At 54.7% G+C, this 25,971-nt stretch overlaps 8 protein-coding genes across 8 annotated transcripts; 4 read left to right on the top strand and 4 right to left on the bottom strand.

Moving 5' to 3' along the window:
• Nucleotides 1-558: 558 nt before the first annotated feature.
• Nucleotides 559-1,584, bottom strand: LTHEOB_3794 (GPI anchored protein; the record flags this gene model as incomplete). Its single annotated transcript, XM_035512756.1, has 4 exons — nucleotides 559-924; nucleotides 995-1,188; nucleotides 1,239-1,310; nucleotides 1,368-1,584. The coding sequence occupies 4 exons, from the start codon at nucleotides 1,582-1,584 to the stop codon at nucleotides 559-561; spliced, it is 849 nt and encodes a 282-aa protein (XP_035375187.1).
• Nucleotides 1,585-2,575: 991 nt separating this feature from the next.
• Nucleotides 2,576-3,364, top strand: LTHEOB_3793 (Dynactin Arp1 p25 subunit protein; the record flags this gene model as incomplete). Its single annotated transcript, XM_035512755.1, has 3 exons — nucleotides 2,576-2,723; nucleotides 2,777-3,183; nucleotides 3,236-3,364. 3 exons carry the CDS (start codon nucleotides 2,576-2,578, stop codon nucleotides 3,362-3,364), a joined length of 684 nt encoding a protein of 227 aa, XP_035375186.1.
• Nucleotides 3,365-6,789: 3,425 nt separating this feature from the next.
• LTHEOB_3792 (Nitrilase) lies at nucleotides 6,790-7,785 on the bottom strand (the record flags this gene model as incomplete). The annotated part of the gene is made up of 1 exon (XM_035512754.1): nucleotides 6,790-7,785. The coding sequence occupies one exon, from the start codon at nucleotides 7,783-7,785 to the stop codon at nucleotides 6,790-6,792; it is 996 nt and encodes a 331-aa protein (XP_035375185.1).
• Nucleotides 7,786-8,713: 928 nt separating this feature from the next.
• LTHEOB_3791 (Sulfatase) lies at nucleotides 8,714-12,466 on the top strand (the record flags this gene model as incomplete). Its single annotated transcript, XM_035512753.1, has 5 exons — nucleotides 8,714-8,902; nucleotides 8,978-9,837; nucleotides 9,890-9,999; nucleotides 10,060-10,111; nucleotides 10,945-12,466. The coding sequence occupies 5 exons, from the start codon at nucleotides 8,714-8,716 to the stop codon at nucleotides 12,464-12,466; spliced, it is 2,733 nt and encodes a 910-aa protein (XP_035375184.1).
• A 265-nt stretch (nucleotides 12,467-12,731) lies between these two features.
• LTHEOB_3790 (Pectinesterase) lies at nucleotides 12,732-19,894 on the bottom strand (the record flags this gene model as incomplete). Its single annotated transcript, XM_035512752.1, has 4 exons — nucleotides 12,732-18,168; nucleotides 18,278-18,441; nucleotides 18,507-19,558; nucleotides 19,615-19,894. The coding sequence occupies 4 exons, from the start codon at nucleotides 19,892-19,894 to the stop codon at nucleotides 12,732-12,734; spliced, it is 6,933 nt and encodes a 2,310-aa protein (XP_035375183.1).
• A 1,782-nt stretch (nucleotides 19,895-21,676) lies between these two features.
• On the top strand, nucleotides 21,677-22,149 carry LTHEOB_3789 (Aldehyde-activating protein; the record flags this gene model as incomplete). Its single annotated transcript, XM_035512750.1, has 2 exons — nucleotides 21,677-21,982; nucleotides 22,042-22,149. The coding sequence occupies 2 exons, from the start codon at nucleotides 21,677-21,679 to the stop codon at nucleotides 22,147-22,149; spliced, it is 414 nt and encodes a 137-aa protein (XP_035375182.1).
• Nucleotides 22,150-22,767: 618 nt separating this feature from the next.
• Nucleotides 22,768-23,415, bottom strand: LTHEOB_3788 (S-adenosyl-L-methionine-dependent methyltransferase; the record flags this gene model as incomplete). The annotated part of the gene is made up of 1 exon (XM_035512749.1): nucleotides 22,768-23,415. The coding sequence occupies one exon, from the start codon at nucleotides 23,413-23,415 to the stop codon at nucleotides 22,768-22,770; it is 648 nt and encodes a 215-aa protein (XP_035375181.1).
• Nucleotides 23,416-23,955: 540 nt separating this feature from the next.
• LTHEOB_3787 (Secreted protein) lies at nucleotides 23,956-25,473 on the top strand (the record flags this gene model as incomplete). Its single annotated transcript, XM_035512748.1, has 1 exon — nucleotides 23,956-25,473. The coding sequence occupies one exon, from the start codon at nucleotides 23,956-23,958 to the stop codon at nucleotides 25,471-25,473; it is 1,518 nt and encodes a 505-aa protein (XP_035375180.1).
• Nucleotides 25,474-25,971: the final 498 nt, after the last annotated feature.

Raw genomic sequence — 25,971 nt, 5'->3', positions numbered from 1 at the left:
TAAGATATCCAACGACTACTTGCCAATGAACGGTGGGTAGCACGCAATATGAACATAGCGGCCTACCGGTGATCCGAGATACTACCCCGCTTCACTACTGCGTTTAAAGATACGAGTTAACGCATACTGACTCAATACATCAGCTGGGGTTGTGAGTCAGTACCTTCCAATTCAAATCCGAGACGCTTACCTGAGCAAACTGGGGCAAGAGGCGGGTCCGAAAAGCAGGCGGTCCACATTCAAGCACTTTCTAAAAAGGATTTTATTGCCATGCTGACCAATTCACCCATAGCTTGGCACGAATAAGGCAAGAACTCGTAAAGTCATCCATATCATACTCGTAATCGTTTCCAGTACATCAACAAATGAGCGATCAGCCCATCCATCGCTTCACCTCATTCGATTCGCCTACTCGCCTGGCCTCATTTCTTACACCACCGCGGAAACCAGACTATCCCCACTAATCAAGCCCAGGAAAAAAAAAATTCTCTAGCATATTCCACTAGTTCACACCAGAAACCAGACCATCATACCATTCCACTACCACCGCATCCCCACTTAATGGCGGGCCGACCTCACGCTCGCTTCCTCAACTTCCTTTGGCGTGACAGCCGCAGCAGCCGCAGCCGCTTCCCTCTTAGCAGCAGCCCTCCTCCGGTAGAGGAAGAAGAAGATACCGGCGCCAATGATGGACAAGCCACCGAGGATAGAGCCGATAGCAATGCCGGCCTTGTCCGAGGTGGAGAGACCGCCACTGCTGCTGCTGCTACCGCTGTTGTCATTGCTGGAGGAAGAGGCAGAAGCACCAGTTGCGGAGGCAGTGCTGCTGCTGGCAGAAGAAGATGCAGAGCCGGAGTTAAAGTCGCTGGCGGTGACGTTGAAGCAGGGAACTTGGGCGTCGAAGGCGACGGCCTCAACGAAGGTCTAGAGATAGAAACAATGAATGTCAGAGCACTGTCAAGAAGGAGGTAAGATATGGGAAGGTAAGACTTACGATGTCGGCGCAGGCGTAAAAGGTCTCGTTCTTGCCGTCCTCGTAGCTGGACCAGTACTCGAGCTGGATGGTGGCGTTTGTGCCGGCAGAGAGAGTGTCGGGCAAGTCCTCGAGCTTGTAGCACTGGTGACCCGGCTGAACGGAAGAGATGTTGCTGACAACCTGCTCAGTGAAGTCGCTCTCGCTGGTCGGGTCTGGTTTGTGGTCAGCAAAGAGCAAATGACAAATTGAAAGGGTAACGTACTGTTGCCGACAGCGAGGTGGAACTCGACGTTCCAAGCATCGTCGGCAATGGTGAGAGCAACGGAGCCCTGGTCTGTGCAATAAGGTTAGCGTCAGTGTCGCAATGCGAAGTGATCTGCGGGGAAGTTACCCAGCGGGAATTCAGTGCGGTTGGTTACACCAGCACTGCTGCCGCAGGGAGCAGTGTTGTCCTGCGAGGCATCCCACTGGCGGTCGGATGGCCAGAGGAATGCGACAGGGCCCATGACTGTTCCCTCAGCTCCAGCGCCGTGAACTTCAGCGCCGGCGGCCAGCTGCTGCAGAGCGCAGCCGGCGAGTAGAGCGACGGTGAGGCGGGGCGAAATCATGTTGAAGACAAGCTGCAAGGGAATTGAAGGCAGTCAAGATTGTCGCTGTCAGGCAGTTGGGACCGTGTGGTGAGCTCGCTTTGCGACGGGAGCTCTTGGAAGATATATAGATGGAGTGGGGCGTGGTGTGGTGGTGAAGTCGGAAAGAGGTGGGCCGGAGTATCACAGCCGTTTGCCTCGCCGATTGCTACCTTGGCTCAAACCCTTGCAGCACAGTTTTGGCGGTGTTGGCAGACTCGTCCTGGCAGGAAGCGGCAGTGGTGGTGATTGGCCGGTTCGCTTAGCATTACCGTCTGCTGTCGGGCCCGTTTGTACTGCATGGAACCACCTCGTTGTCCGCCCAGAACCTGCCGCCTTCGAAACCGCTCGTATCGCTGTTAGCGAGGCAGCGCTAATGCAGAACTTGGTGCCTCCGCCGCTGGCTTGTGAAAGGCACGCCAGGACGGCCAAGCAGCGCGGGTATTGGCCGAATCTAATCAGATCGTTGTGTCATCTGATAAGATTCAAACTCTGATCAGCCGATATCGTCGCCGAGCCGGCTCCACCTTCCCCAGCCCGCAACCAATCCATGCCAGCTGCCTACCTGCCTGCCCTCCGACCCGCCTGGCCCAAGCGACGCCTCTTAATTGCTCTGATGCGCCACTGCAACCCGAAGCTGCAGACTCTCGCCCGGCATTGCTCCATCCGGCTCGCTTCCATGGATCGTGGAAGGCAAATGGCTCGTGGTCTCCACGAGAGATTCATGCCAGACTCCACCAATTCTCGACCGCTCGGATCGGCAATGTCGGCTCTAACTTAGCTCCGACAGCGCTCCCGAGACTCTGGTAGAGCTCTCTTGGACGCGGAAAACGCTGCCGTTTGTCCTATTCAGACGGCCTAGCATATAAACCCCGGTCATCTCCGATCCCGAAGTACCTGTCCATCACCCGGCGATACCCCTCTGACTCTCTTCTTCCATCCTTCACCTCACATCCTCACCCAAATATCCACAATGCTTGCCAAGAAGTGCCTTCTCCTCGCTGCTGTCGCCGCCAATGCGGCTTCAGGCCTTATGTTCGACCCGGATTGGCCGCTGGGTCTGATTCTCAAGCGCCAGGACGATATGTCTGAGGCAGAGTACAACTGCCACGACAATTGCGGTAAGCCGTCACGAGCATCTCACGCATGACACGACAACTGAACCATACCAAAGGCCAGGCGATCAAGGCGGGTCGCGGCGACGATCCGTGCAACGATGAGACATTCCTGCACGACTATGACGCCTGCCTCCAGTGCGCCGGCTCCGACAACGTCGACATCTGGAAGTACTACGGCGGCAGCTTGAGCGCCGTTGCCTCATCGTGCGGACTGTCCACCACGCCCCTCACCGGCACTCAGGCCGCCGTGTCCGCTGCCATCACCGCGACTTCTGCCGCCTCGGCTACCGGCGTCGCCAGTGCTTCTGCTACTGCCACTGCTGCCACTACCCCCTCTGCCGGCAACTCGACCGCTTCAGGTACTTCCGTGGCTGCTTCCACTGGCAGTTCGGCTTCCAGCTCTGCTGCCGCATCGACCGCTGCTGCGTCGACTGCCGCTGCTGCTACGGCTTCCTCTACTGCTGTAAGTAACCTCGTTCTTGTTGCTCTGACTGCAAAACCTAACTTCTCTTTAGAGCTCTACTGCGGCTGCCTCCGCTGCTGCCTCTGCGAGCGCGACCGGAGCCGCAAGCAGCGCAAGCCTCAGCTGGGTCCCGATCATGGGTTCTCTTTCCGCGCTGGGTTACTTTGTTCTCGGATTTTAAGCAAGCCTGCACACGCATACCGTGACAAAGAGTGATGATAATTCCGTTGATTGTTTCCTGTACTTCTATTCAAAAATATTGTAACGAATATCTGCGTGCCGCTTTACCCAATGTACACTATAGTTGCGAGAAGGTTGTGGTTCTCAGTTTTATTTGCTTGCTTCCTGCTTCTCGCGCGGATGTCCTCCCCGCTGCATGATCGGAGAGTTCTGCATCCTCGACCTGTCGTGCAGCATCTCCGTATTCTCCAGTGACGTTCTGACCTCATCTCCAGCTCGGTCGACCATCTCTGCCTGATACTCGTCGACGGCTGCCTGCCAGGTCATCTCTCCGGCCACAGCTGCCTTGAGGCATTTGGTCAACATTTCCGCATCGGCAATGCCATGGTTCATCCCTTGTCCGCGCTCTGCCATTCATCTGCATTAGCACAACTCACCTACTGTCCTCACACAGAACAAGATGCGTGTCAGTGACTCACGAAATGTCATAGGGTGCGCGGCATCGTCCACCAGCACGATCCGACCCTCCCTACTGTCCCATGGCACTGGTACCCAATACGGAAACCTGTTATCGTAGACTGGCGTGCCGTCTGGGATCCTCAGGTTCGCTGAGCGGAAGAGTTCACCAAAAGTCTCAGCCCGCTTCTTCAGATTCTCCAGTGACGCCGCCACTTTCTCATCATCTTCCTTTTCTTCTTCGCCTTTCTTCGTCTTTTTTTTTTTTTTTCGCCAAGTTGTCTGCAGCTGGAACGTCCAACTTGCAGGGTCGTCCGGATCTGGAACACCTTGGACTGTGGGAGAAAAGCGAGGAAGTGTTGGCCCGCCCGAGATATTCGAAATCCACAACGAATACCTATCCAGATGAACGCAGGAGCAGCAGCAAGGCACAGCAAAGCGCGACTCACGGCGCGGCGCAGGAAAGGCAAGGCAAGGCACAGCAGCCTCAACACCATGCCAAGGATCACGAGCTTCCTTCGAGAAGCAAGCTCGTAAGAGAGATGTGTGGCAGATACTACGTGCAGATAATTTAGTTATCGGCAGATAAAGACTCGCCCCTCCCTCTTGCTCACCACCGCAAACCACACGCGTTTCACGACCATCACCAACTGCAACAGTTTACTTATTACGCTAGGAGCGAAGAATTCAACTCTAGTTGGGCCGCAGTTGACGCGCTAGCAACTAGCCGAGGCTCCGGATAGTACACGACCCCACTCTTGCTTTATTATAAAGGCCCAGGCTACTCGACTTCTGATCATCAATATCATGGACGCACCGATCCAACAACCAGACGACACAGCTGCATCTCGCGGCATTCGCTCAACACAGAGACCTCCAAAATCATGTTCGTTCTGTTATCGGCGCAAAATCAAATGTGATAGAGAGTTTCCGTGCCGCCAATGCCGCCGGCGCGGCGTGGCTTCCTCATGCCGCATCGAACCAGTCATGGTCAAAGGGCGCCTCATTCAGTATGTGCCACGATTCCAAGGACAATCTCACAGTTCGGGGTTTGTTCGCCAAGTTGACAAAGAGGCCAGAAACCGCGATGAAATAATGCAGCGGAGCTATACCCAAGTCGTGCAAGAGAATGCAGAACTGCGATCGCGATCTGCAGAGGTCCTCTACCGAGAAGACCTGATCGACGAGAAAGAACAGCTACTTTTTGCTGATCTGCGAAACCATCGTCAACCGAGGGGAGTGCGGAGTGCCGCAGATGTTCTTCTCCCATCGACTCAGTGCAGTTCGTTCCTCTTTGGGCGCGAAGGCCCTCAGAGCTGGCTGCACCTGGCCATCGACTGGGCCGAGTTCAGGAATCAACGGCAGGAATTTGAAGAAAGCTGCCGTCAGGGACTTCCGCCTACTTCAGCGGCAGATCCGGCCTGGTTATCATTGTACTTCGGTTGCTTGGTGGTGGGTCTCGCGCCTCGAAACCTTAGGTCAATGCCGTGTCACTAACATCTCAGGTAGGCGCAGCTTACATTTGTGAGTGACGAAGACGCGAGGCTAGCTGACCTTCCCCATGGTTGGTTCTTGCCTGAAACGTATCACTTGCCAGAAGAAGGGTTAATGGTGCTCTAGAAAACGTGACGGCGGCGCTTCACAACTGGTACGATTCGGCCTTATTTTTTCTCTACCAGTCCGACTTCTTGTCCGTATTTGATATCCGAACCGTGCAGGCCATCATCATCCTCGACGTGGCATTTACAAACCACGGGGATCTGAATCTGTACTCTAGCCTTTGGGCTTGTGCGGCTCGCATCAGTCAAAATTTACGGATCAATCTGGAAGAAAAGGCTGACGACGCCTGTGTATCTCAGAGAAACACCAGGATCTGGTGGGCTTTGGTTCTCACCGACTGGCTTTCCGGGCAACTCAATCAGCCTTGCATTCGGAAAGATGATTTCTCAATCAAGGTCCCCCAGATGACATGCGGCACAGATGCGCCAGTCCTACCGGAGAATGTATCATCCCAATACTTTGCCTGCATGGCTCGCATTAGCCACGCCCTCTATAGATTCCGCGTAGCTATCTCCTCGGTCACACAAGATGAGTCCACGACTCTTCCGATGCTGGTGCAGAATGCCGATAACGAGCTGGCTGAGATCATCTCACAACTTCCGGCACACCTCAGCGCATACGACGACGACGACGATGACAACGACGATAACGGCGCCGCGAGCTCTACCAGAGCCAAACGGCTGTCGTTTTCTCAGTCTCTTGAGTGGCAGAAACAAAGCATCGCAGTCGCTTTGCTTTATTATCGCCTCGTTGTCAACCGGGCCCCACTTCGGGACACCACAAGCGATGGATTAAGTCTTAAAAGAGCGCGTGCCATCTATCTCAGCAGTGCGCATGCCATCATAGACTTGATCACCAAGTCGTCTTTGCACCACATGCAATTTCAAATCTGGTAGGGAACGCCGATGTTGGTGAACAAGAGGAGCACCAGCTAACCTTGCTGTTCGTTACGTACCAGGACATTTCAGCTTGCGCTTTACTCCTCGGCTGCGGCCGTCATCGCCAATCTAGGCTCTTGCGCATGCGCGCTAAGCATCGATGCGCATAAAGATCAAGCATTGGCATCCATCGCATTCCTGAAAAAGCTGGCAGGACGGAGCGTGCTAGCCGAATATGCGGTTGCAAATCTTATTAACATGCTGCATGAACAGGAGTTGAAAGCACTCGGTAAATAGACTAATACGGAGTATTCACAGATAGATCTTAGCGCGTGTATCGGTGTGTATAAATCCTCTCTCTCTCTCTCAATAAAACCCCTGCAGTGGTAATCTACAAGATTAAGAACAGGAAAGTTGCGAAGCATCCATAGATATTGTGACGTCAGGAACATGTGGACACACCGTTTGTCACTTGCATACTATTTGGCGAGGCCATGGCATGGTGAAAATGATCTGATGCATAGGCTTCTATCTATTTCTTAATATACTTTTCAAAGTGGTGTGCGAACAGCTCGGGTCGCTGGTAGTGACCTGCTACATCCACCATAAACTTATTGACCAGGACATCCTCGATGTTGGCATCGGCATACAGAATGCCCTCGCCGGCAGGCAGCGGGCCAGCCAGCAGTTTGCCGCTCGGGTCAAGGATTGTAGCTCTGGCGCCGCCGGTATGGTCGAGCTCGCGTTGCGACAGCATCCATTCGCGTGCCTCGGCGCTGTCCCACGTGTACGCATCGATGGTGCTGTCGCAGTTGATGCTGACCGAGTTGATGATGAAGCAGCCGAGGTTGTAGGCCATGCCCTTGGTGACGGCAAGTATGTCTTCCTGCGTCGAGCTGCCGGGCCCAAAGTGCGCCGGCCACGAGGCGACGTGGACGGTCGGGTACTCGAGCGACAGGCTGTAGAGCGCCATCGGGTTGCAGTTCTCACCACATATCAAGCCGCTCAGCGTGCCAAACTCGGTCTTGGTCGACACCGTCGTGCCCGTGCCACCGGGCGCGTGGACCAGCCGCTCTGTTACCGTTGGCACGTACTTCTGGTGCTTGTTGACAATCTCTCCATTGGGGTCGATGATGATCTGCGTGTTGAAGGTGGTGCCTGTCGTATTGGCCAGCCGCTCGTTGATGCCCACGACAGCGTACATGCTGGCTTCGCGGCAAGCTTGTGCAATCAAATCCGTCTCCGGCCCCGGCACCTCAACCGACTCGTAGAATTGCTGCTTATAGAGTCCAATGGCTTTGGCTCCGCCGGCAAGCTGGGTTTGGCCCCAGCCAGGGTAGCCAGGAATGCAACATTCGGGGAAGCCAATGACTTTGGCTCCTTGCTCACCCGCCTCGCGGATCATTTTGCACACCTTCGCAGTCGTCGCAGCCTTGTTCATGAACACGGGCGCAATCTGAGCGGCGGCAATCTTGACTTGAGCCTTGTGGTTCATCGTAGGAGCCGCTGCACGCTCGGTGGCCGTCATCTTTGTGGAATCGTGGCGTAGGTGATCGACTCGGGTTGATGTTTTTTTTTTTTTTGGAGAGCCGCCGGATTGCTCCGTGGGGGGAAACGTTGTTTTCGTTCGATCGGGCGTAGTAGCACAAGCAGAGGAAAAGAGTGATTCCGAGTGACAGGCCGTTCGCGGAATGAAGTCAAGAAAGATGTCACAAATGAAGCTGTCGACACCAGCAACATTCTTTTATATTTTCTCTAATAAGGGACGGCATAAGAGCTAATTGGAGGGAGTATATCGCAGATGGATTGCCCGTATCTTGCCCGCGTGGCCGCCGGTTACTAGCATCATTACGAAGTACAGGAAGGATTGTAACAGGAAATCCCCTGGGTTATTTGCAAAGTGGCGCTCAAGTGGTTGTCGAATTCGGTGATTACTTCACCACTCGGTGCTATTCTCCACTCGATAGTGAAATACGGCGTACGAGGCTTGTCGCCTTTGTAATTTTGGTGTGGCGCTATCTCGACCGCGCCATCTCCGTTGACCCACTGTACGACGAACCACAATCTCGACCGTTCCTCCGCCGTCTCGACTGCTTATCTATTTTCCATCCGGCCATTAGCAACAACTTATGTCAAGGGCTGCCTTGTGAGCTATCTCGACCGTTTCTTCGCCGTCTTGATTACTTATCTGCTTTCTATCTGGCTGTTAGCAACATCTTATGTTAAGGACTGCGTTATGGGCCATCTTGACCGTTCCTTCGCCGTCTTAACTGCTTATAATTCTCCCATATAGCCATTGTATGACGACGAGACTCTGCAATTGAGTCTTAAGACACCCTGAATCTTCCCGTGAAAGACGTTGCTCTTTCGATTCCGTTTTCCCCGACTTCGATCGTCCCTCACGCTGAAGGCCCCCTTTCATCTTGCAGCCTGTCCGCCCTCTATGAGCATTCGATATGGCAACTTCCAAGCCCAACTCCATCGTCGGCGTCAAGCGAAGCGATCCTGATCCTGGTGTCGTCGTCAACATGTCCAGGTCTGAGACTGTTGGTGAAATAGAGGAGTTGCAATATGACACACCCCGAGGCTGGGCTTGCGTTGTCGGCGTGTTTTTGATCGCTGTGCACACTTGGGGAATGAGCAGCGTAAGAACCCTCTTCTTTCACTTTTCTCGACATGGTTTCGGTCTAACTAGGGGTGTTTCCCCCTCCCTTTTACAGGCCTACGGAGTCTTCCTGACGTACTATGCGACGTATCCATCGTTCCAGCCCACCTCCAACGTCATGTTTGCCTACGTGGGAGGGCTCAGCATCGCCGTTGCATTCATCACCAGCCCGCTCGTGGGATACTACGTCAGTAAGGGATACAGTCGCCCAATCCTCTTCACTGGTGTCTTGATCGAGGCCGGGTCTTACGTTGGTGCTTCGTTTGCCACTCGGTCATGGCATCTCTTCCTTACGCAGGGCTTTGGCTACGGCCTGGGCATGGGAATGCTTTACACGGGATCTGTCGGCATCATCTCGCAGTGGTTCCGCCGTCACACTGGTTTTGCCAATGCGCTGGGCGCCGCTGGCACCGGCGTCGGTGGCCTCGCTTACTCGCTGGGAACGAACCGCATGCTGGAGAACCTTGGATACGCCATGACCATGCGCGTCCTCGCCATTCTGATCTTTTGCTTCAACGGCATAGCCGTCTTACTTCTGCGCAACCGCAACGAGCAGATCGGTGTCATTGCTCGGTCGCCCTTTAACTATCGCCTTTTGACTACGCCGGGATACCCCCTTATCCTGGTGTACGGCTTGTGCTGCCTTTTCGGTTACATCATGGGCCTCTTTTCCATGTCGTCGTACTGCACCAGCATTGGCCTCACCGCCAGTCAAGGCTCTGTTGCAGTGGCAATGATGAGCGTTGGTCAAGCAATTGGTCGTCCCGCCATCGGCTTCCTGTGCGACAATCTGGGCATCTTGAATGTCACCACTGGAGCCGCAGCCTTCTCTACCATCCTCAATTTCGTCATGTGGCCGTTGGCCAAGTCTTACAGTGTCATTCTGGTGTATGGGCTCCTCGCTGGTACTGTGACGTGAGTTACTCCTTGCCCTGAACAAAGTCATTCTCTCTGACGGTGCATATAGTGGCACCTTCTATGCCGAAGTTGCTCCCTTGACCGCTCAGGTCGTCGGACTCCGCGAGCTAGATAGGGCGCTCTCCCTGATTTGGTTGGTCCTGGTCATCCCAGCTTTATGTAAGTTGATGTCCTTGTCCGTTTCCAGATGGGCAGCTGACATCTAGTGTTTCATTTTAGTCTCGCAGGTAGTCGCCAACTCCCTGATCGAAATCGACAATGGTTCATTTCTGTACGTGCAGATGTTTTCAGGGAGTTGCTACTGCCTAGCTTTCATTTGCATGATTTTCTTTCGGGCTCTGATGCTTGGGAAAACAAATGGTGGGGATTCCAGTTTCGTTTCTCGGCTCTTTACAATCGCACGGGTGTAGGCTAGCGTTCCTATATAGTAGAACAACTTCATCACAGTTTCCTGTTTTATATATCACGTCCAAGTGTTTTGTAAAACATTATATGCTGCTATATCTATGGGTGGATACATTGTTCTTGAATTTAGGGCTGGCCGACTGCTTTCAGCAGTTATATTAGACAGCGCGTTGCGTAACGTTTGATTTACTCGATATCTGCGTATAGGTGTATTCTGAATCGCGTATAAGAAGAATGTCTCGCTGCTGGTAAAGAGGGAGGTTGTTTGATCCATGATTTCGAAAGGAGTACGTTGCTTCTCGTTGACCTCAATGTTGATATCTTGCGTGCAAAAAGTTCGGAACTTCCGTCTCAACACGCGGTACATGCGTGGCAGCGGCACGTTCTCTAGCAGTTTGCCCGTCGCCCCGTTTAGCGTGGGCAGCACGCCCGAGTCCGGCGGCTCAAAGTATGGATCTTCCAGCACACTCATTTATCATTGACGGGTGTTCTCGGTAGGTAGACCACAAAGGACGTTAACACAGCTGCACCATTTCTGCACAAATGCAACGCGCGTTCTATTGATGTACAACCCCACTTTCCTTATTCAGAGAAGGTAGATCGGATGGCGCAATCCCGGCAGCCCCTCCAATGACCGCCCTCAGGCCACGGCAGTTATTTCAACACTTTTCCCACTTCTACTGCGTCTTTAATCGACAGTCTCAGCATCGCTTCGCAGCTTCAGACTGTCACCGACCGAGCAATGGCTCAACCGAAGAACATTCTGCTCCTTGTCGCCGATGACCTCGGCCGGGAGCAGATGGGCTGCTACGGCTGCAAGGCCATCAAGACGCCTCACTTGGACGCCCTCTCTGCCTCCGGGACTCAGTTTGATATGGCCTTCACCAGCACGGCTTCTTGCAGCGGAAGCCGGACTGTCATCTACACGGGCTTGCACACGCACGAGACCGGGAGCTATGGACTCAACCACGAGCGCAATGGCTTTCAGACATTTGCAAACATCGAAACGGCGCCCGAGGCCTTTAACAAGATCGGCTACAAAACCGGAATTCTTGGTAAGATCCACGTCGGCCCCGATGATAGGTATCCGTGGCAGGTGCGGGAGGAGAGTGATTCGAGGAACGTGGCGTACATAGCAGACAGGGCCTCTGCCTTTTTCCGTGGGGCACAGGATGAGAGTAAGCCTTTCTTCCTTACTGTCGGCTTTGTCGATCCGCACCGGCACATCCCACATCGTGGAGGCTTCGGAAACGTGGAGGGAAACCACGATCCGAGATTGAAGGATCACGTTTACAAGCCCGAAGACGTTGAAGTGCCTTCCTTTCTCAGCGATATCCCAGAGGTTCGGCAAGAGCTGGCAGAGTACTATCGCGCCATCACGCGGATGGATCAGGGCGTCGGACTCATCCTCGCTGCACTGGATGCTGCGGGCCAAAGGGACAACACGCTCGTCCTGTTCCTCAGCGACAACGGCCCGCCATTCATCAACTCGAAGACCACCCTCTTCGAAGCGGGCGTGCGCCTCCCCTTCCTCCTCCGCGCTCCCGGGATCAGCGCACCCGGAAGTATCAACCCCAACCTGGTCTCCTACGTGGACATCCTGCCAACGTTCCTCGACTGGGCCGGGCATGGTGGAGCCAACGCGCCTGAGGGAAAGATTCAGCGCCGTGGAAGATCCATCCTCAGCGTGCTCAGCAAGGACAGTCAGGACGAGGCATGGGGTCAAGTCTTCGGCTCCCACACCTTCCACGAAATCACGAACTACTGGCCCACGAGGTTCATGCGGAACAGGCGCTTCAAGTACCACAGGAACGTCTGCTGGAAGCTCGACTTCCCCATGGCAATGGACCTGTACGCATCACTCTCATTCGAGGGCATGCGAAACTCATCGCCTCCAATGATCGGCAAGCGCAAGTTCAGGGACTACATCCAGCGGCCGCCCGAGGAACTGTACGACCTGGAGAACGATCCCCTGGAAGTGGAGAATCTGGCGGGGAGGCCCGAGTTCCAAGACACCCTGAAGGAGATGCGGAAAGCGCTCGAGGAGTGGCAGCTGGAAACCAGGGATCTCTGGCTGTGGAGGGATGGGACGGCTGTCGTCCTGTACACGGCCGACCGCTACAACTACGCGCGTGAGGGTTTGCGGATTCCGGATAGGTTCGATCAGGATGCTGAGAACCCGGGTACCCAGAACGTGGAGTTTTTCCCTTTGAAAGAGTAGAGGCCAAATACATCATCCATGGATTTCGTCATTGAAGGTCATTTATTTTTTATCACTCTAGGAATCGGTTTATGTGCAAGTTAAAGTCCACAGAGTGTGTCCCTGCAGTAAACGGATTCAAGGTCGAAATATCAAATATCACAGGAAGGCAAACCAAACACCAAGGATTACTTCCATTTGGATGATTTCAGATACAAAATAAATATTCACATTAAAAAAAGGCCTATCCTACGAAGCGAAATAAAAAACGATTCAAACATCAAGCCTACGCTGCCGTACACGCCGCCGCCCCCTTACTCGTCTTACTCACGACGCTGACAACCGTGCTCGTACTCTTCACCGTCGTCGTCGCCACGACCGTGCTCTGCACCACCGTCGTCGCGCTGGGGCCGACCGTCGTCTTCACCGTCTTCCAGACCGTCTGCGTCGTCACGGGAGCCGTCGAGACGACCGTGCTCGTCGCGACCTTGGACACGGTGACGAACCTCGTGCTGGCCGACAGCGTCGTCGTGGATTTGACGACGGCGGTGGCGAGGGACGTCGTCGTCACCACGGCGCCGGCGCCCGCGGTGACGGAGGTGGTGGCGGTCCTGGTGGAGAGCTGGGTGACGGTGACGGTCGAGGTGGATCCGGCTTTGAGGGTGGTGGTTTTGCCGGTGAGCTTGGTGGAGGTGGTCGTGGTGACGGTCGTGCGGCCGGGGATGGTGGTGGCGGCGGATTTGGTGGCCCAGGAGGTGGTCAGGGTGGTGATGGTCGAGGGTTTGAGGGTGGTGAGGGAGCCGGTGGTTTTGGTGAGGGTGAGGACGGAGGTGGTGGTGGAGCGGGCCGGGAGCGTGGCCGTCGAGGTTTTGACAAAGGAGGTTAGGGTCGAGATGATGGTGGTGGTGATGTCGCCGGCGGCGCGCGGCTGGAGGTGGCGGCGCTTGATGGCGGCGTGGGCGGTCGGGATGCAGGAGAGAGTTGTGGTGGTTTTCTTCGTGGTCGTCTTGACAGAGGTGATGGTGACGTAGGATGTCGCTGCCTTGGTTGTCTTGGTCGACGTGCCGCCGGTTCCGGAGGTGATTGTCGTCGTCGAGGTAACTTGCGAAGACTTCGGGGTTGAGACGCTGGTGATGGTGATAGTGGATCCGAAGCTCAAGGTGGATGTCACTGGATCAAGTGTCTTCGTGATGACACTCATGGAGGTGATTGTGCTCTTGATGGTGGTTGTCTCAGGCGCTTTGGTGGAAGTGACCAGAATCGTCGTCGTATCCTTGAGAGTCGAGGTTACTGTAGTGGGAGCGGGAGTGATCGTGAGTCCGACGTCGCTGGTAATAACCACTGTGGAGGTCTGCGTCACATCCGGCTGAGAGACTGTTTCACCAATGGTCGTTGTGCTCTTCACGGTGCTGGTCTTGTATGTAGGATCAGGGGTTACAGTGACACCATTGTCCTGCGTAATCGTTTGGGTAGAAGTGATTGTCGAGTCCGCAGCAGTCAAGGTCGTGAAGAGTGTTTCCTTATCAGTCGTGAGTTTGGTGATGTAAATGGTACTTGGGATGTATGAGGACGAAGAAACCAGAGTGCTGAAAGTCGTGGGAAGAGCGGACGATGAAACTGCGGACGATGTAGGAACACTCCCGGCAACAAACGGATTCACATCCACATGGGTAAAGTTGATCCAGGATGTGACCGAGAAGAAGTTGGTCAGCTGAAATTGGACGGCATCTGCAGCTGAAAGTTGAGTGGAGAACGTCGCACGTCCAGAGGTGCTCGCTCCCGGCCCAGTATTCCCATATTCGGCGAAAGTGACTCCGTCAGTCTGAGGGCTCGACTTGGACCATTGACTCCAGCCGGAAGCTTCGACACAGGAATCAAGATACGTCTCGATGTACGCCACTCGCGCGAGATTGTTCCAAGGCCGTCCAAGGCTGATTTCCTTGAAGGGGCCGGTACCTGGTGCGGGTTTGACAGTGCACTGATCGAACACGAAACCAGCGGCCGTCGTGTTGGTTGCACGCTTATTGGCAGTCAAACTGACATCATCAGTGTTCGGCGAAATAGTCGAGCTGAGGAAGTAGGCCGCGCCGGAGCCCCAGATCATGTCGATGTTGCCAACGATCAGGGACTTGAAGGCAAAGAGATAACCGTTGATGAGCAGCGAATCCTGGTTTCCGTAGACTTGGCAGCCATACAGCGAAGCATACTTGCTGGACTTGACGCCGAAGCCGAGTGAAGCATAGTCCTCCGTGGTGCCAAATGAGTTCTTGAAGTTGATATTGTAGGCCTGGAAGTAGTTGCCCGTGGCGTACACCGTGGCGCTGTCAGAGTTGGAGGCATCGGCCTGGGTGTCAATGCCCTTGTTGAACTCGATCGTCACCTCGTTCTGAGAGTAGTCGTCCGTAGCATTCGAGTAGCCAATGAACACAGTAGTTCCGGACTTACTCAGTACAAGCTGTTCGTTGTACACTCCTGGGTAAATGAAGATGGTGCCAACCTTGCTGCTCGACGTTGGCAGGGCATTCAGAGCGCTCTGGATGGTATCGTAAGTTGTTACACCTTCGATGGCCGTCTTGGACACAATAAATGCACCCGCCGGCGGAGTAGTGCCGTCATACACCGACGTGCCGTTGCCCGTAGTCGGCGTGGTTCCAGTCGAAGCTGCTACAGTGGGCGTGGTAATCGAGTCCCAGTACGTCATGTCAATCCAGTCCGAGGGCGAGTCCATGACTGCAGACAAAGTATAGGTATCGGAAGTCAACAGCGTGCAGCTACCAAACGCGGTACGCGCTGCAGCGTTGTTCTCCCAGTTACCTGGACCAGTGTTGTTGAACTCGGCAAAGGTAACGTAGGCGGTTCGCGGGTCTGAAGTTGACCAGACCTTCCAACCGGCGGGCTGGATAATGTTGTCAAGGTAAGAGTTCTTGATAACCACCAGAGCATACTGGCTGTAAGGACGGCCAAGGTAGACAGATTGCGTAAGATCAACGGTGGCAGTGGAAGCAGCGGTAAACAGGCATTGGTCGAAGATGTAGCCTCCAATGGCACTAGAGGAAGCGCGGCTATGGGCCGTGATTGCGGACTTCTGCCTCTTGGCACCGATAGTGCAACCCTTGAAGTACGCTTTGGAATAGCCCCAAATGAAGTCGATGGCGCCATCAATGTAGCAGGATTCATAGTACTGGTAGCCGTTGGTGCTTCCAGTCAGCAGAGTATCCTGCCATCCAATGAAGCTGCATCCGTAGAATGCGATCCGCGAACCGTAGATAGAACCAGCCAGGGTGACGTAAGACGAAAGTGATCCATCCAGATTGTCTGAGTTGATGATATCAACATTGTACACGGCGATCTTCGTTCCGGACGTAGAGAACGTGGCAGTCTCGGCATCAGAATGACCAGTTGGTAGAGGCGAGACTGACAATCCGCGCGATTGAGTCAGAATAACCTTGTTCGCCTTGTAGGTCTGGCCAGCATTGCCATCCTGCGCACCGATGATCTGCACGGGACCGGGCCTGTTCACGGCGGGAGGTTGCTCGTTGTAAGTGCCAGGATACATGAAGATAATCTGCGTGGATGTGTCGGACGGCAGAGCTGCCAGAGCATCGGTGAGACTGCTGTACGATCCATTGACAGAGCCTCCGACCGAAACCAACACTGCTCCTGCAGGTGGAGTTGCTCCGCTCGAGGGGTGCGCCCAAGTTGCCGTTGCGGAAGGGACTGCGGATGTTGTTGTTGTCGAGGGGCTTGTGCTTGACGCGCTCGCTCCAGAGACATCGTACGACGGTGCGTAGTTGTACGCATCCATGTCAAGCCAGGTTGTGCTACCAATCCAAGACTCCAGACTATAGGCGGCAGCCTGAGACTCGGTCAAGTTGGTTGCGAAAGTTGCACGAGAGCTCGACCAACTTCCGGGACCGGTGTTATTGAACTCGCCGAACAGGATGTTGTCCGTCTGTGGGTTACTTGTCTGCCATACAGACCAGCCCGCAGAGCTGATGTGCTTGTCGATGAAAGAGTTCATGTACACGGCAATACTGTAGCTTGAGTACGGGCGGCCAAGGTAGCTCGTGCCGAAAGTCGATCCGTACGTACTCGTGTAGGTGACATAGCACTTGTCAAAGACATAGCCGCCGGTGGCCGAAGCTGAGGCACGGCTCATCGCGGAGATGTAACCGCCAGCCGTGTTAGATGCGATATAACACTGGTGGAAATATGCCGTTGAGAAGCCCCAGATGTAATCAATCGAGCCTTCGATGTAGCAGTTGGAGAAGACTTGGGTGCCCTTGTTAGCAAGAAGGGTATCCTGGTAGCCGATGAACTTGCAGCCATAAGCAGCCATGTTTGTTCCGTAGAAGTCCGCAGCCAACGCAGCCGTGTTCTTTGTCTGCGGGTACGTGTTGACAAAGTTGATGTTGTACAGAGCGAGGCCGGAGCCGTCGGTCTTCTTGGCATTGATGACGGGGGTCAACTCGTTCTGGCCCGCGCTCGTAAGAACACCGTAGGAGAACTGAATAGTGACTTGGTTTTGGGAGAAGTCATTGGGAAACGCCGTTTCGCCACGGAGGGTGACCTTGCCACTCCGGTTAATGATGAACTGCTCCTCGTACGTACCAGCGCGGATGGAGATGGTGTAGTCCTTGCCATCGTTTGGAAGCGCTGCAATGGCCGCGGTCACGTTCCCATATTCACCGTCAGCAGGTGTCTTCGCAACAACGAGCGTATTCGTTGCAGTGGCTGCAGCGGAGGTGCTTGACGCAGAGACAAATGTCGAGGTTGACGCTGATGGCGTAGATGATGCACTCAGCGAGCTGGAGGAGATCACGGCGCCATAAACGCTGTCTGGGAATGTTGCAGCAGGTGCAACGGCGGCCGTGTCGATCGAAAGTGATCCAAGCACATTTTGGGCGGTGTACGCGGAAGTGTCGGTCAAGATCTGCGAGACTCTAGAGGCCGTTGCCGCTCCAGGCCCGGAGTTGCTGGCCTCAACAAATGTGACATTTGTCGTCTTCGATGCGATCAACCACCCAATTGGAGCGATGTGGGCGTCCAGGTAAGAGTTGATCACGGCAACACGTGCCGAAGTCGTGTAGTCGCGGCCCAGGTAGGTGCTTGCCTTCGGCACGTTGGTGTCCTTGGGCACGAACGTACACGTGTCAAAGACAAACTGAGAAGGTGCGTACTGTGACTGATAGGACTGTGCCGAGATGGATTGGCCAGATGCCGTGCCAGTGCTGACGATCTTGGAGTTGTAAAAGTAAGCACCGCCTTGGCCCCACACAATATCTGTAGTGCCAGTGATCTTGCAGCCAGAGAAATAGTGGGATCCGAGGTTGAGCAGCAGAGCTCCCTGCGAGGATGTAATCCCACAGTTGTAGTAGTAAATATTTTTGGCTTTCGTGGACAAAGCCACAGCGTTGTAGCCTGTGGTGGCGGGGTAATCATTCTCAAAGTTGATGTTGTAGAAAGCGATGCTCTTGCTGTAGTACTGCGTCGCTTGGAACGGGGCAGTAGCAGAGGAGCCTCCATTGCTCGAGAGCACCCCGGATGAAGACTTGATGATGACCTTGTTACTTGATTGATCGAGCTCGGCGGAAGACTCTCCACGGAAAACGGTGGCTCCCACACGTGTGAAGACAATCTGCTCAGTGTATGTACCGGCAAGGACGTAGACATACTCCGTCTTAGACGTATCCGAAGACATGTCATTGATAGCGGCGGCGATGCTGGTGTAATTGGCACAAGATCCAGCCGGACCCACGACACGAGCAGTCGTAGGAACAGAAGATGGCAGAGAGCAAGCAGAGGCCGAGCTACTTGCTACAGTAGCGGAACTCGTGGTTGTTGAGGAAGCGCCTCCGTCCGACGTTTGACTGCTGGAAGAAACCGAGGAGACAGCAGATGAGGTGCTCGCAATGGTACTCGTGCTCGCAGATTCGCTTGTGGAAGCCACAGAGCTCAAGGATGAACTCGAAGATACCGAAGCAAAAGTACCAGAGCTGGAAATGGAAGACGTTCCGGTGGTCGTCACGGAGCTGGATGAAACCGTGGATGCTGAGCTCACAGACGAAGAGGAGATTGAGCTGGCTGGTATCGACGAGCTCGCCTGGCTAGAAGACGAGGAAGATGTAGATGACACCACGGCCACCGTGCTTGCCTTGGCAACTTGTGAAGCATCTGAATCCTGGATGACCGAGATGGCCGAGGAGTCGATCCAGTTTGTGTTCGATGTGGCGACCGAAGCAGGAGCCTTCGCGAAGACCTGGTCCGCGGTAAATTGGGACAGCTGGTCAATGCTCAAGCTCGTCACATACGAAGCCCTCGCGGCCGAGTTAGCAGAGTAGGCTCCGGCGCCGGTGTTACCAAATTCGCCGTAGAAATTGGTCGAACGCTGTGTATTCGCGTTGACGTAGACACCAGTACTGGCGATGAAGCTAGACAAAGCAGAGTTCCTCCAAACGACAACGGAGCCGTCACCGTTACCAGCAGCAAGGTAGATCCTGGAAACTGTGGACCCAGACTTCGGAGTCACAGTGCAGGAGTCGAAGACAACGGTAGAGTTGCTGCTGACCACGTTGTTGGACGACACCCCCTTGTTGAAAACTAACAAGGCATTACTCGCTGTAGGAGTGATGGTAGAGCCATAGATGTACATGTTGGGTGTGTTGTAGATCAGCTTCCCTTGCGCCTCAATGTACGAGTTGTATATGAATGTGGTGCCGGTAGACGCAGAGATACCCAAGGCACCAGCGGAGACGAACTGGCAGTTGTAAAAGGCATTCTTGGGGCCACTCAGCGATACGGCGGGTCCGGCAGTACCAGGGTTGACGAAGTTGATGTTCTTCCATGTCGTGCCCAAGCTAGCGGCTGTGTTCCATGAAAGGGGGAGCCCTGAGTTCGAAACCACGACTTTGTTTTGGGAGTAGTCGTTTGGTGAAGACGCTTCGCCAATGACAGTGACAGCAGCAGTAGCTTGCACTACAATGGAATCCGTGTAGGTACCGGCTTTAATGGACACTGTTGGAATGCCGCTGTTCTGCGCATAAGAGAGGGCGGGGCTGATGGCAGTGAACTGTCCACTCCCGTCTGTGGCAACGGTGATGATCGAGCCTGCCGCTGAAAAGCATGTTAGCGTGGTGCCCGTAGTAATTGATGCGTTTTATTTGGATTACCTGACGCAGTAGACGGTGCGATCGAAGACAGAGGAGATGATGCAATCGAAGACAGGGACGATGCAATCGAAGATAGAGAAGCCGATGCAGTCGAAGACAAAGGAGACGAGGATGATGCAGAGACAGAAGAGGTTGCCGAGGGGGTGACTTCAGAGGAAGCATGATCCGTGCATCCACATGGCAAAGTGGAAGAGCTTGAAAGAATTGGGGTCGAGGAAGGGTCGGTAGATGATGCAGAGATACTAGACGTTGAAGAAGAGTCCGTCTGCGCAGCGGCCATACAGGCAGCTGCAAGTATCAGGAACCGCCGCATCTTGGATTGTCTGCCTCCCGGCAAAGCGGCAAAGAGAACGAAGGGGACAGAATGGGCACCGCAGCGACAAAAACACAACGGATGACCGGACTCTCAAATAAAGCATTCGAAATGGCATGTTTTTTCGCGAGCTGAAGTATGGGCGTCGCCACTGGCCTCATCGTGGCTGCTGAACGTTGCTGGCAAACGCCCATGGCGTTGCAATAGCGTCCAGCCTTTGAGCGGAACTGACAGGAAGTCATGTATAGACCAATTTTGGTAAGAAGTCCGGGAATTTTCAGCCGCACTACCGGCAAGGGCCGCAATGGACGGTGCGGATAAGCGTTCTAGGCGCAAGTATGGCTGGCTCAATGCTGCGGGCTCGGCCGGGATACAAGCTCATGGAGATAGCCGCGGCCATGGGGGTTCAGTCGGTACCAGAGAACGATCAAAAGCGGGTACATATTCCCTGCGATGGACGATGGTCTGATCCGGCAAGCTCCGGTTCAGTGAGTATGCTCGCGTGCTCCGGGAACTTACATGATGATAGGCTTTCTGCCACAGGTCAGTGGCGGCAAGTGTGTCACAAACGTTTATTTCAACCACACGAGGTCGCCTATTAGCTAAAGCGATGGGTAGATGTGGTGCGGATACAGTGGAGGAACAATTGTGCAGAAGTATTCAGAGCGGAACGCTACGTTCCAGAAGCAGGACCTGACTCGCCGTGGTAGAGCAGCAGAGGGTCATGTCTGGTCGGAAAGTGGCCAAAGCCGACACGAGAGAGTGGCTGCGCACTAGGCCATGCAGGTACAAATGTACACGACGATAGCGGGCAGCCACGCGACGAAGAAGGACGGTGTTGTCAAGTGCCGATGAATCGCTGCCGGCTTCGGCCGCAACCAATTCCACCAATCCGCTCGCTTCACCTCCGCCTTCTTTTTTCACGCCAAAATAACCACCGAGTTTCCTCCACTCTACATTCCTACCTAGCTGGCTAGGCCCCCAAGCTTACCGCAGCCCGGGTGATGCACCCAAGGATCTCTTGCATCGTCTTTCCTTTTCTGTCGGCTTGCCACCTGCGTAGCCCGACAAATTCTTCGTATTTTTCCAACGCTACTCCATCCCCGATCATCAAGCACGTCCAAAAGCAGGCATACTATGAAAATCTCCCGCCTTAACAGATCGATGCGCAGCAGATCAGACCCTGGGAATACCCCGCATTCAGCTCTCCCTGAGATGTGCCACGCGAAGTCTCCGCGGCCGGTATTCCGTCCTACCATCAGCCTTCTTTTCCGGCCAATCAGTATTTGGGATCATGTCATCGGAGATCGCCATGTATCTTGAGCACCCAGCAGTCATACCTTCTTTCACCCTTAATATATTTGACCAAAGTTTTTCTCTTATTCTTGACAGCCTACGTAGTCAAGTGCTTTCAGATGACAAGGGCATCTGAGCGAATGGTTACTTCATGGATGACTGACGGCCCGGCCTGTACAATAAGAGACCTCAACGCCTTTGTATGCAAAGTCACTACAGAGCTATCACTGGACGGTCCCAGGTAGTGTTTCATAATGCTGACAAATAAGCATGTCGGCTCTGTTGCCTGACGAGCGCGTATCACAACAGTGGCCAATCAGAAGCACGCTTCCGCGCTTCATTCTGTCGTACAGAGGTGGGGGCCAGCTCGCTGCGCCGCTCGACCCAAGTTCCTGTGAACTTCAGCCTTCTGTCGTCCGTATCATTTCCAGCTTTACGTTTAAAATCCTCATCATGGCTATGACAACATACGCGGCGAACTGTCACTGCGGACGTGTGCAATTCACCGCAACGCTCCCAGACATCACCACCAATGCAGTCGTCCGATGCAACTGCTCCATCTGCAGCAAGAACGGCTACCTGCTTGTCTACCCAAAAGCGAAAGACGTCAAGTTCACTGCCGGCGAAGGGCGCCTGGGCGAGTACCGCTTCGGCAACAAGAAGAAGCCGCATAAATTCTGCATGTTGTGTGGCACCAGCATCCTGATTGATTTCTCAAGCTCCGACTTCGAGGCCGAGAAGGAGTATACCGCAGTGAACGTACGCATGCAGCCTCTCTGGCCAAGGCAAAATTTTACGGTGGCTGACTTATTTTCCAGATCCGCACTTTTCAAGGAATCGAGGATCTCATGGATAAGCTCAAGTTTCGCGATGTCGACGGCAAGAACAAACTCCAACCGCCATACTCCATTCCCAGAGTGCAATAGCCGGCCTTCAAAACACTTCTGTCCTCCACTTTAGGAGAATCGCCGCTGATGAAGCGCACTGTTGCATGGTGAGAGCACCATGGAGTTACACCGGTCTCCAATCATCCCCCTTCTGCGCAGTCAAGTACCTGGAAGTCGACTGAATCAACAGTCTAGGCAAGAGGTCCGGTACCTTTTCAATTTCTAAGGCAATTCGGGGTCGTATTTGGACGGAACTCTCCGGATCACCAGCATGTCCCTAAAATACAGAGGATATTACCACAGGTTGGGAGCTATACAAGCAAGATCTCCTCTGTTAAGGTCATCAGAACAGCCGCTCAAGCCTCCTGTCACCTACCGTCGGGAAGACTGGGCTTGAAACAGCTACAAGTATTTCTATTGCTTTAGCTTTCACAGCCAGCTCACTACCCAGATCGTGTGATAATCGCCTCCCCCTGCATCATCGCATACCACGCGCCATCCAGCTCTGCAAATTGCCTCCACGCCGCACTCAGCCTCTCCAGTCCCTCCCTCGTCGCATATCCCCCGCCCACCGCACGTTCCGCAAACTCACTCATCACGACTCTATCCGCCCGCATCCCACACAACTCCCTCAACTCCTCCTTATTCCCCCAACACTCACTCCCCACCCCCGCACTCACCTCCTCCGGCCTGAACCCCGCCTGCAGCGCATAACTCAACAGCCTCCTCCCCGCATTCGGCTCCAAGCCCGCATCCCTCGCCATCCTCACCATCCTCAGGACAAAACCACACCTGCGCATCCCCCTCCCTCAACGCAACGATCCCGCCGTCGGGCCGCGCGACGCGGCGCATCTCGCGCACCGCGCGCACCGGGTCCGCGACGTGCTGCACGACCTGGTTCGCGTGCACGACGTCGAAGGCGCCGTCGGCGAACGGCAGCGCGTACGCGTCGGCTTGCTGGAACGAGACGGCGTCGCTACTTACGCCCGCTCGCTCGGCGGCGTGGGCGCGCGCGACCGCGAGGACGGAGGCGCTGTAGTCGACGCCGATGACGTGCCCACCGCCGGAGTTGTCGTTAGAGTTTGGAGAAGGGCCGGCGACGATGGCGGCTAGGTCGGTGGTGATGGTGCCCGGTCCGCAGCCGACGTCGAGGACGCGCATCCCGCGGCGCAGGTGCGGTAGGAGGTGGGGGCAGCTGTTGCGGGCGGTGCGGGAGCTGTGGGAGCGGAGGACGGAGGCATGGTGGCCGTGGAGGTAGGGTTTGGGCGTGGATGCGTTGTTGTCGGCCGGGGATGTCATGGTCATTACGCTTATTTTGATGAAAGTCGCTGGTTCATATTTACCGTGGTCTTTGCTTTGTTATTTAGATGGGGCGACGGATGTTCTAAAATGGGGTAAGTAGGACGGAGCTGAGCGGAGTTGAGCGGAGTTGAGTAACACTTCGTGAGAAGGGTCCAAACATGAAAGCGGTCCCTGAACGCATCTGCATCTATACCCTTACAGATGTGTTGGGCCTTGCGACAAAACAAGCCTCCTTGCGATAGGTCAGCAGCTGATTCTCATGGTGTTGAGGGGTTCCGATATGCGCCGGCCGCAATTACGTCACTGATTGTAGGAACGAAGCTTTTAAGTACGGACCTAGCTGCGAGCTTGTTCGTAATGCTTGTTCTGCTTCCTTCGCTGGTCATTCGTCTCCGCCACGACACGCGGCCACCTTTCGTGGGAAGGCGCAGCTCATGCGCCCACTTGATTGCGTGTGCTGCGAGACGTCATAGCCACACTACTGGGGCCTAAAAATGCCACCGCAGAGCACACCCACCCAAATTCACCATCAACCCATTCACCATGGATTACCGCAGCGGACCAGTCCAGGAGTTCTATCAACCAGAGCCTGCAGAAAGGCAAGAGGAGGAAGAGGAAAGGCCGCCGCAGCAACCGCCACGCCCCCAACAACAACAACAACAAGAAGAGGAAGAAAAAGTCGAGGAAGAGGAAGAGGAAAAGCCGCCACCATACCCGCCTCGTCCCCAGCAGAAACAAGAGGAAGAAAAGCAGGAGGAGGAAGATGAGGAGAAACCACCGCCATACCCGCCTCGTCCCGAGCAACAACAGATAGCGGAATATCAGCCGCCGCTTCCACCCCGCCGGATCCGCCAAACTTTCGAAGATGACGACCCCTCCAACCCCATTCACTACACCCGTGACCCTCACAAGCTGATCGCCTACCTCATCCCTTTTCCCAAGCCAATTTCGAAGGACACGCCGCCGGAGAAAATACCCGACCGTTTCATCATCTACACACCGCCGCCCCCGCCACTCTCGAAGCCGGCGGAAGGCGAGAAGGAGGAGAAAATGCACAAGGTGCAACGGAAGTGGCAGGAAGAAGTCCGCGAAGCAAAGACCAGCACGGCCAAGACAACGAGCTGGAAGGGCATCAAGAGCAAAGCAACCCGGGGCATCGACTGGGCCGTCAACCAAACCACCACCTCGAACCTCGACTTCATCAACCGTCTCGGCGGCGGTAGCAGCAGCGGCACCAGCAGTCCCAAGAAAAAAGATCCCGCTGCCTCCACTAGCAATACTACTCCCGACACCCACCACGACGACGGCGTCCACGAGGACTCGACGACTAAGAAAACGGTTGGCCTGACCGACATGATCATCGTCTACCCACCCGCCTCTATCGCCAGCGGCAGCAATGATGCGACGCGCGACCTGGAAGAAGCCATGCGCGCCGAGTTCGTCAGCAGCATGCTGCGCACCAAGAGCAAGGCGCAGCGCGACGCCGTGCTGGCCACGGGCCTGCTGCCCGTCTCGTTCGCCGTCGACGTGCTCGCCACCGTCGTCTGGCCCTTTGGCGGCCTGGTCGAGATCGACGCCGTGTGGATGTATTCGTCCATCCGCGGCGCCAAGATCGCGCGTTCCACCACCAAGCGGCTTGCCTCTTCTTCCTCCCCTTCCTCTTCCTCTGTTGGTGCTGGTGCTGGCGGTGATGGTGAAAAGACGGGCGAGGGTAACGACGACGACGACGACGGCGACGACGAGGGTAAGCTGAAGCTGAGCTTCGTCCCCTCGAAGCGGCTGGATGTTCTGCGCCGCTACCTCGCCGCGCGCTGCCACGAGCGCGATCCGAAGCTCTTCGCCAGCGCCGGCGGCCCCAGTCCCACCGAGACGGAGGTCCTCGAGGCCATCGGCTGGGCCCCGAGCCAGACCCAAGGCGAAAAGCGGAACTGGGAGGATGAGCAGTGGGAGGTTGCCGAGGTGAAGGATGACTTCCGCCAAGTCGTAGCCAAGGCCGCGAGGGAGTGGGATAAGTGGTGTAAAGCCTTCGCGAAGGATCCGGAGAAGGCGCTGAAGAAGTAGTAGAAGGGTGGTTCCCGGAAAATCCGTCTCCTCGATATGTCTGAGCTCAAGAGGCTGGTGCAAGCCTCAGCATACGATTTGCTTTCGACTTTTGAGGATTGATGTTTTCTGTTCTCCAAATTTTTCCACTATTTCGTCTGCTATGTCCAGCTTCCTCATTGTGTGTTTTTTTTTTTTTTTGCTACCCAAAGATACTGCTGAAATACCCAGAAAAGTCGAGAATGAAAAGGATACGGGCGCTGGCCCGCAAACGCACTTACATCGATTGATAATGCCTAAAAGTCTATCATGATGTTCTCACCAACATCTAAAAGACCGATTCTTGGCCATTCCTCATATGGATTGCATCTCCGATAGCTAATGTCTATCTTATTGCTACCCCTTACTCTTTCTCTCTCTCCTCCGGCTGTAGTGTCTTATGTTGTCGTCTTTCCCCACAACCATACCACTATTCACTGATCTTATCACAGAAGTCTCCTTCTCAAAGTTTTGCACCCA

This window comes from Lasiodiplodia theobromae (assembly GCF_012971845.1).
Source record: "Lasiodiplodia theobromae strain AM2As chromosome Unknown scaffold_10, whole genome shotgun sequence".
In the NCBI taxonomy this organism is placed as follows: domain Eukaryota; kingdom Fungi; phylum Ascomycota; class Dothideomycetes; order Botryosphaeriales; family Botryosphaeriaceae; genus Lasiodiplodia; species Lasiodiplodia theobromae.
The sequence above is the reverse complement of the archived record's forward strand: the minus strand, read 5'-3'. Positions and strand labels throughout refer to the sequence as shown.